The 17,343-nt window shown below is 40.1% G+C and overlaps 1 protein-coding gene across 9 annotated transcripts in view; it reads left to right on the forward strand.

Moving 5' to 3' along the window:
• Window positions 1-17,343, forward strand: part of LOC128869136 (dual specificity tyrosine-phosphorylation-regulated kinase mbk-2-like) — a 163,339-nt gene that overhangs the window by 70,564 nt on the left and 75,432 nt on the right. For 3 of the 9 annotated variants that reach the window (XM_054111627.1, XM_054111626.1, XM_054111625.1), the window contains one exon: window positions 10,516-11,292. The exons of 2 other annotated variants lie outside the window; for them this stretch is intronic. In XM_054111627.1, coding sequence (XP_053967602.1) covers window positions 10,516-10,605 — 90 coding nt within the window. In that variant the 3' untranslated portion in view covers window positions 10,606-11,292. Of the gene's footprint in view, window positions 1-6,754; window positions 8,253-10,515; window positions 11,293-17,343 lie in introns of those variants that run through there. 4 more of the 9 variants (XR_008455203.1, XR_008455202.1, XM_054111624.1 and 1 more) reach the window with 4 other exon arrangements.

Consider the following 17,343-nt stretch of genomic DNA (forward strand, 5'->3'; position numbering starts at 1 on the left):
AGTAAAGTGTTGAAAATAAAGTGAAGTAAGTGTGTTGCCATTAATTTGTGACTTTTACTCGACACTCTAGTGATCAAACTCAGAGAAGTTATTGTAAGAGATTTACTTGAATTTTAACGTAACGAAATTCCTAAGAACAGGATCGGGGAAATCGCAAAGCTAAGCGAGATCAAGATTTTGCATCTTAAGACAGAATTAGAACAGTGAGGCTTGTTAACTACTGGGAGCAAGGGAGAGCTACAAGCAAGGGTCCGCGAAGCTGTAGAGGCAGAGGGCATCGATGTAAATACATATATAGGGTCCGCCATTAAACTTTACGGAATTAAAAATGCTATAAAAAAGAAACTACTCAATATTTTTCCAAACTGTTTTTTTATTTTGAAGTACAATCCTTCCGGTTAATGATGGAACACAACTTCATTCATATGGCTGCCTCGGCTAGTCATGCACCATCCCATACGATCAGTCCAATTTTTCAACACATTTTCGATTGTAAGCGGCTGTATTTCAGCTATGACATTGCGTATGTTGGTCTTCAGTGCATCAATTGATGCTGGTTTGTTGGCATAACACTGGTCTTTGACGGCACCCCAAAGATAATAATCCAACGGCGTCAAATCGCAGCTCCGAGGCGGCCAAACGATATCAGAAGCACATACGCTTCATTCGGTGCTCTCTTCTTCCCATTGCCGTACGTAATTTTCGTACACATTCTGCAACATTACCATGATTTTCAAAGTAATGTCGCAATATCTCCCAGCGTTCTTTGAGCGTATACGCAACCGTTTTCGTTCAGCGGAAGAATAAAAATAATTTTCTGTCAAATCAGATGACAGCTAAGTGTTACCATTCTTCAAATAATACCTAGTTCAAATCCGTAACGATAGATGGCGGGCCCTATATATTCAAGCTAGAAGTTGTGGAGTCATCGACCATAGTAGAGAATTCAGAACCGTCATCAGAAATAGACTGGATCGTGTTTATGGCTGCACTATCACAATTGTCGTCGCAAATGTCATTGAGCAAATGCTGAGCATCGTAAAGGTGAAATTGACGAGGACGAATTCCATCCAAAATGAGAAGCAACTCCGGACACTAGAAATTACGATAGTTATTAAGCACATAAGCCGAGGTTCATGCGCATGAGGTATTCAGTAGTAAGTTAAACGTGTAAGCAAATAAACGAAAAGTAATAGAGTTATTGAGTCTTAAAGTGAACGTGTACATTTAGAAGTAAGGTATTGAAAATAAAGTAAAGCAAGTGTGTTGCCATCAGTCTATGTCTTTTATCCGACAATCGAACTCAGAGGAGTTATTGCAATTTTAACGTAAAAAAGTTCGTAACAACATTATTTCTGTTTTATGGTAGTTACAGTAAGTATTTTCTAATAAGTAATGTATTATTTATTTATTACAATTGGTACACGGTGCACCATCTTTTATGTCGGTATGTAAACGCTGAATAACTTTGGCATTTACCAACCGATCGACTTCAACGTACATGTTTTCGATACGTCAATTCAGTACAATTTCAACCATGGATCGCTTTACACCGAAACAAGGCGCTGAGATAGTGACACTGTTCATCGAAAATAGGCGTTCTATTGTTCTAACTCAATGCGCATATCGCAAAAAGTATCGCGGTAATTCTATTCGTCGTTTGGTGTCGAGGCGCCAACAGTGTCGTATCGTCATCGCGCTCAGCATTTTGGCTTCAGTGAAATCACAATGCGGCGCATTTTAAAGGATGATTTAAATTAGTTTCCGTATAAAGTGCAATTGACACAAAGAATACTGCCGATAGACCATTCACGTCGCTTGGAATACGGCCAAACAGTCGCTCGAGTGACACTGAACCCAATTTTTGGAAGCAAATTTTAATGACTGACAAGGCAACCTCTCTGACAGCGTGAATAAACAAAATTCCCGCATTTGGGAAATTTTGGGAGATCCATGAAACGCCATTGCATGACCGGAATGTAACTGTAAACGAAACGGTCGATGGATGTCGACTCATTATGCCTGCCCGCAAATGCGTGAGAAAAGTTGAGACGGTTACTGGTTATTATCAACGACCCGTAGGGGAGATGGGGAATATGCATTACCTAGTCGTCCGTTGGCCGTTGTATACATCGTGTAACAGATGCAATTAACGGTTCCATGTTCTGCACTAAGGCGAGGTTTGCTAAGTGGAGTAGCAAGCAGCAAAAGAAATTTTTGATTGAGCTATTCGACTGCGGAGTGGGAACTGTCGATATCATCCTGAGGCAAATAAAAAAAGTGTTAAGTAAACATTAATTTTAAATAAATAGTTATTTATCTTACTTTGTGCAAATAAATAATAAACAAAGAAACACTCATTTTTGAATAAATAGACAGTTGTTAAGTGTTAGTTAACATAAGTTTGTGAATAGCAAAGTCCTTAGTCCCGGCAATGCGGGACACACCACTTAGGGAAGCAGCGGGATATATGACCGGGGTGAGTCCCTTTTTAATTTCATTATTAACCGTAATATCCTTATGAGGAACAAGGGCAACACACTCACGTTTCTATTTCCAGCATCGGAAACATCAAGCGGTTGGGAGGAGGTTCTTGTTATCACACTTTCGTCTGCCATTAGGGTTGATAATTGGAAGGTTTCTCAGATAAATTCCTTTTCGGATCACAGGTTGATCCTTTTCAAAATTAATTTCGCACGGGACACCATATCTATCTCCCCACAGGAAACCTAAAATAACCGACTGGCCTCTGTTCAATAGGACTTTCAATAATAAATTCAACAGGCGAACTTTTTTCTACTCATCCACTAAGCAACTGGACAAGCAGGTGAAACCTTAGAGCGGTCTTATCAGACGGCCTTCTAAGTGGCTTGTTTAGTATCTTTTAGCAAGAAAGACTTTTCTCCCTGGCGGAGCAAGACGCTGACTGCCTTGAAAGAGAAGGTTAGGAGGGTTTTTAATGAATGCTACCAAACTATAAATCTTCAAACTTACCGTGTAATTTTGAAGGAACACAAAAAAGCCATTTAATATATGAAACGCAACTCCTGGAATGAGTACTGTGAATCCATTGAACGAGTCGACAATTAAAGATACTCGATGTTTTCCTGAAATCTATCCTGTCGGCTGAGACAATCACGTGGATTATCAATAGTTTTACTCCCTTCAAATCTCCTGGCTTTGACGATATTTTGCCTGTATTGCTTTAGAAAACAAGTAACTTGGTGGTTCCTGTCCTGCAAGGGTTGCTTTCATACCCAAGGCAGGGAGGAGGGGTCACGACTCGGCAAAGGATTTCAGGTCTATAAGTCTTACCTGAAGGATTGTTTGATAATCATATCCAAGAGATCCAGATTATCTCCAGCGCAGCATGCTTACCTGAAAATGAAATCCACGGTATCAGCCTTACACGAGGTTGTAGGTACTGTGGAAAAATCTCTCGAGGCCAAAAAATTCACTCTGACGGCCTTCATAGATATAGAGAGTGCTTTTAATAACATTTGGGCCAGAGTCAATTGTCACTACATTAGATAAGACTAGGAGTGGAAAAACCTCTGTCTTTGGATCTCGTTCCTGCTTGGTTGCAAGGAAGTTAATGCGGTGGCAAAAGGGGCTAAGTCGTTAGATTTGTGCACAGGAGGACGCCGCGGGGTGCTGTCCTTTCACTCTTACTTTGGCTAATTGCTATTGACGTTAAGTTAACATAGTAGCACACGCCGAAGACTGGGTCCTAATGGTATCGGGAACGTTTCCCTCAGTCATGGCTGAGAATTAGAAAAGGTTGTACTCAGTCGCTGAGCTGCCAATTGCGGCCTCCGAGGCAACTCTGACAAAACTAAGCTGGTGCTATTTACCAGAAAATAATTAAACAACCACGTGCTCCCGCTTTCATCGGAAGTTAGGTATCTTGGAGGGATACTTTATTCCGAACGCCATTGGAAGCTACACATGGAAAATCGGGTAAAGAAGGCCAGTATAACCTTCTCTTTCTGCAAAGGCATATAATATCACTAAACTGGGAAGGGTGCAAAGGACTGCATGTATTGGCATCACCGGAGCATGTAGAACTTTCCCCAAAGCTGCCTTGAATATGGTTTTGCACTTACTTCCCATTGACTTTTACGTTATTTCCATCGCAGCTCAAAGTGCAGTCAGGTTAAAGGAAGTTGGGCACTTAACACCGTATTTCTCCGAGCTTCAGACAGAACTCTCCATCCGCAAACTAGAGTTTGAGGGTCGTGCTAGGGCAATCTTTCCAAATAGGCAAGATTGAATAGAGGGGAAAATCTGCGCCGAAGCTTGCACCTCTGCCTTCAGTGACGGCTCCAAGATAGAATCGGGAAGTCAAGCAGAAGTCTTTGCGATCCTGCAGGAATGCAAAGGGCTTAGGGAACGTGGGACCGAGAGAGATATTATAATTTTTTCTTATAGTCAATCCGTGATCAAGGCTTTACCGATGCCATGGTACAGAGCCAAACTAGTAAACTCCTGTAAGGAGATCAAATTTCTTGGGTGTGCAGGTCACATTTCTCTGATCTGGGTTCCAGGACATAGGAACATAGGGAAATGAAATTGCTGATGAGCTTGCCAGGAAAGGAATTGGCCTCAGGGCCCTCCTACCCGGTCATCGGCATCCCCCTGACAGTTGTTAAAGAGGAACTGCACAAATTATTTCTCAGAAAAGCGCATTTCTTCATGTGCTATTTCGAAAACCCTTTGGCCTTATTACAATATACGGAGGACTCAGAAAGACTTGAGGATTCCACGCCATTCAATTTCCAAACTCGTAGCTGTGCTTACCGGTCATTGGACGATCGCCAGAGACGTGGAAAAGCTAGGTTTACCATTTAACGCCCATTGCAGAAGCTGTGGAACCTTTCAGAGAAGGAGACTGTTGAGCACTTTCTCTGTAAATGTCTGGGTTTGGAAGCTAGACGATTAAGGTCACTGGGTGCTCCTTTCTTCGACAGCTTGGGGCAGTGCGCCAACCTAAATCCCATCAATCTTCTCCATTACATCAACAGCTCTGGTTTGGATGTAGATATTTTCTTGTTGTAGGTCTCATAATGGTGTCAAAACGGCGCTTTAGTGCTAACTGGGGAGTGCCAGTGTGGTACTTCAGCCATTTTAGCTACCTACCTACCTATAGTCCTTAGTGCAAACGGCAAATATTGTAGAAAAAAATTACAATTGTCGAATCATTTCAAGTTAGTGAATTGCTCTATTGGTACTTTTGACCTAACATGCAATAAGTTTTCTCGGTCTTCGCTGGACAAAACATTAATAAGATACTAAATGCCTCTCTTTGGCTAGCTAAGGTTAGAATAAGGCCGCTCCGTTTTTTCAAACACAAACGGTGCACCCTAATGAATTTACTAAGATGAATAATGGGCTAAAGGTATACACTACCGGTCAAAAGTTTGGGTTCACTTGAAAAATTGTAAAAAATTTTCAAATAATCATGATTTTCTTCGTCAAATATTTTTTAATATTGTTATTTTACAGAAAGTAATTGTGTTTAATACAAAATATGTTAACTTTTAAAGAAACCCGCAAGTATTTGTTCATATTTTCGATTCCTCGAAATATCCGCCTTTTGCTCGTATTACAGCATCGCATATTCTGGGCATCCTATCAATTAATTTACGCAAAGATTCTGCTGTTATTTGATTCCAGCAATCTTGCAGAAATGTCCAAAGTTGTTTTGTATTAGTAGGTTGCAATTTTCTTACTTCTCTGTCCAACTCGTCCCACAGCAACTCGATCGGGTTACAATCCGGCGACTGAGGAGGCCATTCCATATATTTGAGTTGTTTTTGATTTTCTTTGGCTGCAATATAATCCTGGCAAAATTTTGAAGTGTGCTTAGGATCGCTATCCTGCTGGAAAACGAATCCGCTGCCCACAAGTCTTTTCCCACACGGAAAAGCGTGCCGTTGAAGTATGTTGTGGTAGACTTTTTTGTCCATGATACCCTCAATTTGCACAATGTCTCCAACTTTGCTTCCAGCAAAGCATCCCCAAACTAACACTAACCCTCCACCATGCTTAACTGTAGAAGCAACACATTGGTTCATCATGCGTTCACCGACAAAACGACGAACACATTGGCGGCGTCGTTTGTTGAAAATTTCAAATTTGGACTCGTCCGTGAACAAGACTTTAGACTATTGTTCAGTTGTCCACTCTTCATGTTGTTTAGCCCAATTAAGTCTCTTTACTTTATTTTGCTTTCGAAGTAAAGGTTTTTTGGCGGCGACGCACCCTTTTAGGCCGTAGTTTCTTAGTCGTCGCTGTACCGTCGAAACAGATACTGGAGCCTCGCGCGAGGAATTGAGTTGTTCGCGAATTTCAGGGGCTGTTAGAAAACGATTTGTTTTTTGCTTACAACACATACGAACTTATCCTCTCCTTTTGACGCAGTTTTAGGCCTCTCAGAACGATGACGACTCTGATTGCACCCAGTATCGCCCTTTCTTTGTAACGTTCTTATGACAGTATTTTGAGAGACATTACATTTTGAAGCAAATTTTCGCGTTGAATAGCCTTCTCCACGTAGTGCTACAATGACTGCTCGTGTTTCTACACTAAACTCTGCTTTCCGCCCCATTTTAAATAATAAAACAAAAAATATGTAGTTTTATTGAAATTTTAATAATTAGAAGATAATTTTTGTATAACGTCGACTTGTATGTAAGTTTTTGTAAAACAGTTATTTTTTGGATTACAAAAAATTGCTTTACGTATCTTTTAGATAACAAAGATGACACCAACAATTAGAAATATAATTCTTGAAGCGAGTTTTGCAGCAATAAGATGTTACGCGTAATAGGCACTAGACGCATTGACAGAATGCAGCAAGTCATAACACGTTCATGCTTGATCTACGCGTCTCCCACAGTCACTTTGTAAACAATAACAATCTCCTAAACTCAAACTAGTAGCAGAACGCACGTTTAAAAAAAACACTAATAAGCCGACTTGATTGTGTAAAATTCCAAAATAATGTAAGTGAACCCAAACTTTTGACCGGTAGTGTATTATCTCACAACATTTCGGGTTTAAGGACTAAATCTTATGTAATGCACCTGGTTTGTATCGAGGAGGCTTATGACATCTTTGTTACTGTTGAGACGTGGTTCACCTCGAATTTTTATGATAATGAATTCTTTAACTAAAATCTGTACGACGTTTTTCGTAAAGATCGCGATACTGCTAAAACTATTTGCTTAAGAAGAGGTCGCGTTTTAATTGCTGTCAAGAGGAGGTATCGTGTGTTTTCAACTACGTTCAAAAATGCTAATATTAATTATTGTATATCGAAGTGTAATTCTCCAATATCCGATGTCGATATTCATCATGCCACTTTAGATATTAAGTTAAATTTTTTTACCTTCATCGTGTGTTGATGAAACTATTTTTGATTATGCATCCTGTAATTATGTCAACATAAATAATTCCCTTTTAGAATTTAAATGGGATGAATTATTGCCCGACTTGATCATTCACAGTTGTTTTTCTTATTTTGAATCAATAATGCATAATAATATTCCTTTAAAAAAGAAGCCCTGTTATAAGTCACCTTGTCATGAAAATCAAGGAATTAAGAAATTTTAAAAAGAAGTATCTTAAGAAATTCAAAGCAACTAGTAATCAGTAATTTTTTGTAATACAAGCATTTTCAAAAGAAATTTAAGTTCTTAGATAATCTGCTTTTCAAAAACTGTATACTTAATACTGATCGGAACATCAAAGCTAATGTAACAGAGTATTATTCGATGCGAAATTTTCCTTTAGTGGTCACATTAATATTATTCTTTCAAAATCTTATTCGGTTCTAGGATTCATCCGTCGCAATACGTCAGAATTTTTTGATCCGCATACCTATAAACTACCGTTTACAGCTCTTGTTCGTTCTCATTTATAATTTGGATTAAATGTGTTTACTTAATATTGATGCTTTCCATTTCAATTCAACCGGGCTATTCGGGTCATGTTCTTCGATTTCGATGTAACTTAAAAATGTTGCTCTCTGGTCAAAATAATGAGACACGTATTTTTTTGTTCGCCCGAAAAAAATTTTTTTCAAGAGTTATCGGCAATTTTGTTTTTCGCCTCAAACTCGATTTTTTTTAATTATATAAGAAATTTTTTTTTTAAATTCCCATAACATAGTCAAAAATGAACCGATTTTAATAGTTCTGGGTTCAAAATGATCGTAATTACTTACACAAGCGACTTCATGTAGAAACAATTGTAAAAAAGTAGTTGAAAATTTTTTATTTAGATTCTCTGTTGAATCTTAGCAGGATCTTCGTTCGACCGCTGTTCCAGTTCGGCCATGTCTGCCTGCTTAGTTCGCATGTTGTGAGGTTTTGCCAGCTTGTATTTACCTTTTTGTTGGTTTCCCTGTCTATAAGTAATTTACAAGTGGCTATGGACATGGGTATCAACGCCTTATCAGGTTCGAGATCGAGCGTTTTACCGGTTCGTGCAAGTTCATCCGCCTTACAGTTTCCTGCAATATTCCTGTGGCCTGGTACCCAGATAAGGTGCACCTTGTAGCACTTAGGTAAGTCATTTAGTAGTTTTAAACATTCTAGAATTGTTTTTGACGAGTGCGTTTTTGATTCAAGCGCTTTTATTGCTGCTTGACTGTCCGAGTAAATGAAGACTTCATTTGTGGATAATACTCTCGTTTTTATTTCTGTAAGTCCCTCTTTTATGGCAGTGACTTCCGCCTGAAATACACTGCAATGATCAGGTAAGCGAAATGATTGGCATACTCCGAGTTTATCGGAGTACACCCCTTCCACCTACTTTGTTGTCCAGTTTTGAGCCATCTGTGTAGATGTTTGAGAGTTGCTTTGGCAGCTGTTTGCTTACCGTATTGCTCTATTGGTAAAATGTTAAGCATACTATTTAGTGCATCTGTGGGTGTGGTTCTGAGGGCCCCGCAGATGCAGACTGGCCATTCTTTGTACGTGTGCCATGGTTGGTATGGTATGTTAGGATTGGTCTGACAATTGCTGTGTAAAGCCAGTATACGATAAATGGGAAGAGACCCCAACTTAGCCCTATCAGCTGTTTACAAGAGTATAGTGCTATTGTCGCCTTTTTTACTCTATCTTCGACATTTGCCTTCCAAGTTAGTTTTCGGTCTAGCATTAGACCTAAGTAGCGGACCTCATCACTGAATGACAGTGCCGTTCCACCTAGAGTCGGGAGAGCTATATTTGGAATTTTGTGTTTCCTGGTAAATAGGATGAGTTCAGTTTTATTGGGGTTGACGCTTAGCCCGTTTGCTTTTGACCAATTTTCAACCATGTTTAGTAAATCTTGCATGACTTCTCTAAGTGTATTGGGAAATTTCCCTCTTACTACCATTGCAACATTGTCCGCATATGCTACGACGTGTTGTCCTCTCTCCTCTAGGCTCTTTAGCAAGGAGTTTAATGCCAGCACTCACAGGAGAGGCGACAGCACACCGCCTTGAGGTGTTCCTCTGCTAATTTTTTCTAACTAGCAGTAGCAGTGCTTCCGGTCGGGACCGTTTTTGGGGGCTGAATCGCAGTTGACTGCCGGGCTAGTGCACCTCTACTTGTACTAGGACCTGTGTCCAGTACTGATTGTGTAGCAACTAGCCTCGCTTTCGCTGAGGCTGTCGCTATTTGTTTCGATCGATTTATTGGGCCGATGGATGGCGTTTTCTTCGAGCTCGGTGCGACCGTTGCTTTTATTGCGGAACTGTTTGTTCCTGTCGGTCTATTAGAAGGATGACCGATCTCCTGTTTTTTTTTTGTTTTTGTATAGTCACTTTGCATTTCTGGACCCACGAGTGTCGGAGAAAGGATGTCCACCCGTGCATAGCTCCGAACTACACGGATAAGGCTAGTTATTACGGAGGGCGCCAGTTATCCGTAAGCTCCGTTCGAGACGTGGTTATTTATTAAAAGGGCCCCAAGCCTTACAGATTCTCGGCACGGGTCGCATTACACCTTAATCCAGCCCTTCACCCCCGACCACGTTAAAAGTACTTTGAGTAGTGCTGTACTATTGAAGAGAATCGAACCCTACCCATAGTACCCTTAACCTAGCTAAGTACCTCCTCAAAATAGGAAAACTTTGGTACTTATTACCAGCTGGCACCATTGGGGAGGGTTCAGTGGAGGATTTTCGCCAGGCAGGATCTATATTTTCATAAAAAAATATTGGTGCCTTTTGCAACTACGTAGATGTATATGAGAACAAATCGTACGGGTAAGAATTAATAGTCGCTGTGGCGTGAATTAAATATGTACCTTAAATGTATTAATAAAAATATATTTTTTATTCGCATCAAAAGTGTACATTGAGTTATATTCTACAAATCGGTTGTATCCCGACAGTAGATTTCTTGAAGAATAGATTTATTTATAATGACTTCATAACAATAAATGTGATACGTTATAAAGGATTAACTTATCGCCTCACTGTTATTTCTGTTTACTACTTAAATTATTGTTATCGCTTTAGGCTTGGTTTCTTTCTGATGACTTCATAACAATGAATGTGATACGTTATCATTGTTACTTCTGTTTACTACTTAATTTCTACGGAATGTGATACATTATCATGGATACAGTGAGTGTATACTATTAATTCTCCTTCGCCTTAAAAATGTATCGCCCTCAATTCACAATCTTTGTTATCTTAAAAGTTCTGCTTCATAACTATGGTTGTAGTATTCGAGTTATATTTGATGTATGGTGTAAATAATCGGATTTAGTAAATATATATGTTGGATCCAATGATTCAATTAATACATGTTTCCAAAATCTGAAGAGGATGACATGGACGACATTTGGTTTCAACAGGACGGTGCAATTTGTCACACTGCCACAGTTACACTCGAATTTTTTTCTACCGTGTTTGAAAACCGAATAATCAGCCGAAATTCCGATATCAATTGGCCGCCTCGGAGCTATAATTTAAGCCCGTTGGACTATTTTTTGTGGGGAGCCGTTAAGGACAAATGCTATGCGAACCATCCAGAGACGATTGATGCTTTAAAACATGAAATCGAAGTTGCCATTCACGAAATTGGAGCCCAAACATTCGAAAATGTGCTTAAAAATTGGGTTGATCAAATGGCCTACTGTAAAGCCAGTCGTGGCAGTCATATGAACGATATTATTTTTCATTCATAAATGACAACACAAATCTTCAGCTCATACAGCGAACACCATCCCAAAATATTACGAAATATATATTAACAAATGCTGGTTGGTTTATTTCCAATAAAGCCATACATCGTGACTTAAACATAGACACTATCCAAGAAACAATCACAAAATGTAGCACTAAGCATATCCAGCGACTGTCAGTCCAACAAAACGAACAAATGCGTAAAATAGTACCGGCAGAAAATATCAAACGAAGATTAAAGCGACTCACACCGACTAATCTAATTATAAGATTTCCAGTGTAATTACAAACAAACAAAAATAAAAATAATAATAATAATAATTATAACAGATTCTTCTTACATTGGTAAAAGAACATGATATACCCTAATTGTACCAAAATTACATATTGTTAATAAATAACAGACTGTAATAATAAAGGGGAGATATAAAAAAAAAAAAAAAAAATTACAATGTTCAATCTTAAAAATAAAAAAAAGTTTGGAAAAATATTGAGTAGTTTTTTTTTATAGCCGATTCAAAAAACAAATTTTACGTGGCCCACCCAGTATATCGGGATACCCCTGCTGATTAAAAAACACGTCTTCGGGTTTATATCCTGTGGTTGAATGTACATGTATGTAGTTTTATTATATTGTTTTACAGCTTCAAATATTATATCCTCTTGTTTTGATTTGTGTTGTTTTGCTATCGAATTTGTTATTTCCACGATGGTGCTATGCAACCGTTCTACTTGACCATTAGTTGTCAAGTGATATGGTGGTGTAGTGATATGTGTTATTTGTAGTCTTTCTAATAGCATTTTCGTTTGAATACTAGTATAGCAAGCTTCGTTATCGCTGACTAATGTTTTAGCGTTTGGGAAAATTTGTGAGAATATTTCGACTAGTTGTCTATCCCTACTAATATTATAAATGTGAATGTAAGTTTGTTTGTTACGCTTTCACGCCAAAACTACTTAACCTTAATTATTACGAAACTTTGTGCACATGTTTTTGGAGGTGATAGAACTAACATAGGATACTTCTTATTAAAAAAAATTATTTTTTTTGAATGATAAAAAAATTGTTTGTCAAAAAATCTCAAAATTTCAGCTGTTTGAAATTTTTCTATATTTATTGTTTTTTTATTAAACAGTTTTATTTAACTTGCCCAGTTTATTTATTTGTTTGTTTGGGTCAAATTTAGTAATTGGAATTTTACCCTTTTCTTGATGACATATTGATCTGGTATTTGGTATTCTTCTGTCATTTTTATATTTTTATATGAAATATATAAAATTTTGATTTTTGAGGTTTGATGTCATTTTTGTGGGTAGATGTCACTTGATTATTTTAAATCTTACCACTGATTTTAATTCTTACTCTGTTCTTCTTTAAAAATGCCTCGGAAACGGAAATCTGATCTATCCAAAAATTCGTCGCGGCTCCGAGCGGCAAGAGTTGCACGAAATCAAGAGTCTTCGATTCACGCAGAGCTAAGAAAACAACGACAAGCACAGCGACAAAGGATTTTGAGAGCAACTGAAACGCCTTCTCAAGCACAAGCTCGCTCAGAAAGATAAGCTGAGCTGCAGGCAGCTAGAAGAGCAATAGAAACCCCAGAGCAATCGCAGGTGAGAAGAATTCATAATGCAGAAATGCAGAGCACGCGCCGTAGAAATTTTATAAGTAAGGATTGGTCTGTATTTAATGGTACTGAATTTCAATATTATCCTTCAATTGAATATCATAATCATCCTTTAATTGTTATTGGCACAATGGATAAAAAATGTCAGTATTGCGATACTTTCAAGTGGAAAGATGAAACTGCTGGAATGTGTTGTTCCAGTGGTAAAGCTTCACTTCCAGTACTTGGTGAACCAGAAGAGCCTTTAAAAACTTTATTGTTAAATGTTACAAATGAGTCAAAGCAATTCTTAAGCAAAATAAGAAAGTATAACTCTTGCTTTCAAATGACATCCTTTGGAGTTGATAAAGTGATAAGAATGCCCGGATTTTCACCAACTTTTACTGTACAAGGGCAGATATATCATCAAATTGGATCACTATTTCCGGAAGAAAATGATCAGCATAAATTTTTGCAAGTTTATTTTATGGGTGATGAACAAAATGAAGTCAACCGTCGTTGCCAATATATTGAAGGAGTAGGAAGAGAAACAGTATTGAAAATTCAACAAATGTTACACAGTCTCAATAATTTGGTGAAGATCTTCAAAAGTGCAATAGACAACTGGCCTTCAGATAATTATAAAGTTGTCATTCATGCTGATCGAACTCCACGTGGTGAACATGAGAGGCATTATAATGCGCCGATGGTCAATGAAGCTGCTGTTTTGGTCACTGGTGGCTCGTGCTCTCCACGAGACATAGTGTTACGGGCACATGATAATACGCTACAGCGTGTTGCCAATACTCATAAATTTTATAATGATTTGCAGTACCCATTAATTTTCAGTAAAGGTGAATCAGGATATCATTTTAATATTCCAGTCATTAATCCAACAACAAAACAGTCAATTTCAAATAAAAAAGTTTCCTGTACGGACTTCTATGCGTATTACATCATGATTCGAGAGAATGATTTCAATCTCCTTCTGCGTACAAGGCAACTTTTCCATTAATTCGTGGTAGACATGTATATTAAAGTAGAGAGCGAACGTCTTCGTTACATTTCCCTAAACCAGAAAAAATTACGAGCTGAAAATTATATATGTACATCTACAAGATGCGATTAGCGCAGATGATAATATTAGACCTAACGACATTGGCAAAATGGTTATTTTACCGTCTACTTTCGTGAACAGTCCCCGTTATTTGCAAGAGTACACTAAAGGCGCATTTACTTATGTACGAACTTACGGATGACCTGACCTCTTCGTAACTTTTACCTGTAATCCTTCGTGGCAGGATATAACTCAAGAGCTTATGTCTGGACAAAAAACCAGTGATCGACATGACATAGTGGCCCGCGTATTTCGTTTAAAGGTTCAGAACTTAATTAACGTTGTGACAAGAGGAAAAGTATTTGGAGACGTCCAGTGCCATATGTACTCGATTGAATGGCAGAAACGAGGTCTACCACATGTGTAGATATAATATTAATTTGGCTAAAACAGAAGCTACTTCCTAATCAAATCGACAACATAATTAGCGCTGAAATTCCAGATCAAGAAGAAGATAAAAGTCTGGATGACACAGTTATTAAAAACATGATTCACCGTCCCTGCGGAGCTCGCAATCCAGCATCACCTTGCATGCAAAATGGCAAGTGTACAAAAAAATATCCTCGAGAACTGATGAAAGAAACAGTTCACAGTGATAAGGGTTACCCGTTATATAGACGAAGGGCGCTTGATGATGGTGGTAAACAGGTTGGCATTCGGACTCGCAGTGGGGAAATCAAGAGTTTTGATAATAGCTGGGTTGTGCCCTATTCGCCGATTTTGTGTAAATTATTCAACGCCCACATTAAAGTGAAGCCTGCAATTCTGTGCGTGCGATTAAATATATAATATTTGCAAGTATTTGCAAGTATGTCAATAGAGGAAGCGATCAGGCGATCTTCAATCTGCGTAATGAAGGTGTTGTACAGGCCCTCAATGAAGTACAAACTTATCAAGCAGGAAGATATGTCAGTAGCAATGAAGCAGCATGGCGGCTGCTTGGCTTTCCATTACATGGAATACACCCACTGTTATACATCTTACAGTACAATTAGAAAACGGACAGCGTGTTTTTTTTTTATGAAAATACCTTTCTAGATAGGATTTTATCTCCTCCTAAGACCACGCTGACTGCCTTTTTCTACCTTTGTCAGAATGATATTGTACTTTTGCAAGGACATTATTCTACTCTGAGGTTCCCCGTTATTATACATGGAACACCTGAAAAAAAGAGTGGCATCGTCGTATTCAAGGTACACCTGTTGAAAATCAACCTGAGGTTAAATCATCGGATCCTCTTGGTCGTGTCTTTACTGTACATGTTACAAATTTCGTCTGCGTATGTTATTGCATCATGTTAGAGGTACAACTAGCTTTACAGAACTTAAAATTGTCAATGGTCAGGAATGTCAAACATACAGAGAAGCATGTGAATCTCGGCGATTGTTAGAAAATGATAATCATTGTGACGAAACTATGGAGGAAGCGGTACAATGTCGATCACCAGATAAAATCAGGTAACTTTACGCTACGCTTTTATCTTCATGCGGTTTGTCTAATCCTCAAACTCTTTGGGATAAGTACAAAGAATACATGGCCGAAGACATTTTATATCAACTGCAGCGAGTACATACAGATATGACTTTCAATGAAGATATCTACAACGAAACGCTAATTTTAATCGAAAATAAGGTTTTTACAATGGTTGGAAAAAAATTAAATGATTTTGGAATGCAAAGCCCTCGACGAAACAATACATTCCCATGGCAGCCGGTTCTACGTTACCGGAATGACTCGGGTTTTCATTCCCGACCAAGGGCTGCCGCCCCAGTATACTAGCCCTGTCTAGTGTACCGTATTTTACCCTAAACCTTTCGTCACAGGAGCAACTCATTGCAGCCAGTTTGCTCCAAATACTTCTCTTCCGGGCTGGCGTCGAACCCAACCCCGGACGTGAAGTATTCTACTGCTGCATCTGCCACAAACGGCTCCACCCGAACTCCACCTCGGTTAGGTGTAACCAGTGCAACGGGTGGTGCCATCTTAAGACCTGCTCAGGCCTTAAGACTCACAAGGAGTGGTCCACAAGGTATGTGGCCACGTGTTGCTCCCGCCCACAGGCGGTCACCGCCTCTACGGCTACACTGCCCTCAGTGCCGGCACATCACACTGCCGCCACTAACAACACCTCAACGGCCAGGAGCCCCCAAGAGCAACACGACTCCCTCTCTAACCCACAACCCTCCTGCTCCTACCCCAGTGCGGGGACAAACCAGCAGCTCTTGGTCCCCCGCACAGTCTGCTCCGTGTGCCAGACCGTAGTACCTCGCAACCTGACAACTGTCCAATGCAATTCTTGCAGTGGCTGGTGTCACTTTCGGAGGTGCTCCGGCCTGCACACCACCCGTGAGTGGACACGCGACTACGTTGCCCCCTGCTGCAGAGCTCTGCACCCGCAATCGCCCCCAGTGGCGCGGCCATCTGACAACATCAGGCCACTCCCCATTTTGCGGAACGCACAGCAGGACCAACGCAGACAACATCACGCATCCCTCACCCCCCGAATTACGACGACACTCCCGCGAAGCTTTAAGCTTCTGCAACTAATTGCAACGGACTCACGAGCAAGATTGACGAGATAGTCGACTTCATGAGTCGGTTCGGAATCAAGATAGCTGCGGTCCAGGAAACAAAACTGCACGCTAGCTCCCCCCTGATTACCAGGGACGGCTACAACGTGCACCGAAAGGACCGCGAGCGAGACAACGGTGGTGGCCTAGCGTTCATAGTACACCATTCAGTGCAGTATCGTCTTATTGATGAAGGCATCGACCGCAGGGACAGCACCTTAGAACGTCAAGGTATAGCTGTCCGATCAGGCGATGCCGAGCTCGAAATATATAATATTTACATACCCCCTGTCACCTGCTGCCCGGCAGGATATCTCCCCGATATTGGTGCGCTCATCAGGGGAGAAAACCGATTGGTAGTAGGTGACTTTAACGCGCATCACGATCTTTGGAATTCAAGCCTGCCAAATGATCGTAGGGGACAGCTATTGGCAGAGCAGATAGACGATGCGACGTTCAGCACTGTAAACGACGACGCCCCCACTAGGGTAGTGGGCAATTGTAGCAGCTCGCCTGACATAACAATTGCTAGCGCTGGACTGATAAATAGCATAACCTGGCGACCTATGCTATCGCTTGCATCAGACCACTTGCCCATTATCATCTCGATCGAGAGACCCGCCGATTTTGTTTCCGCGGATCACCGGTCATATATCAACTTCAACAAAGCTGATTGGACCAGATTCGCGGAATTTACTGAGAACATCTTCGCAGCCCTACCCACTCCCACCGATGTGCGCTCAGGCGAACGCGCATTCCGCAAGGCGATTATAGCCGCCGCGGCTCGCTTCATACCTGCTGGACGGATCCGGGAATTACGTCCCAATTTCCCAGCCGAAGCAGCCGTTATGGCAAACGAGCG

Source organism: Anastrepha ludens, chromosome X, assembly GCF_028408465.1.
Source record: "Anastrepha ludens isolate Willacy chromosome X, idAnaLude1.1, whole genome shotgun sequence".
NCBI lineage: Eukaryota > Metazoa > Arthropoda > Insecta > Diptera > Tephritidae > Anastrepha > Anastrepha ludens.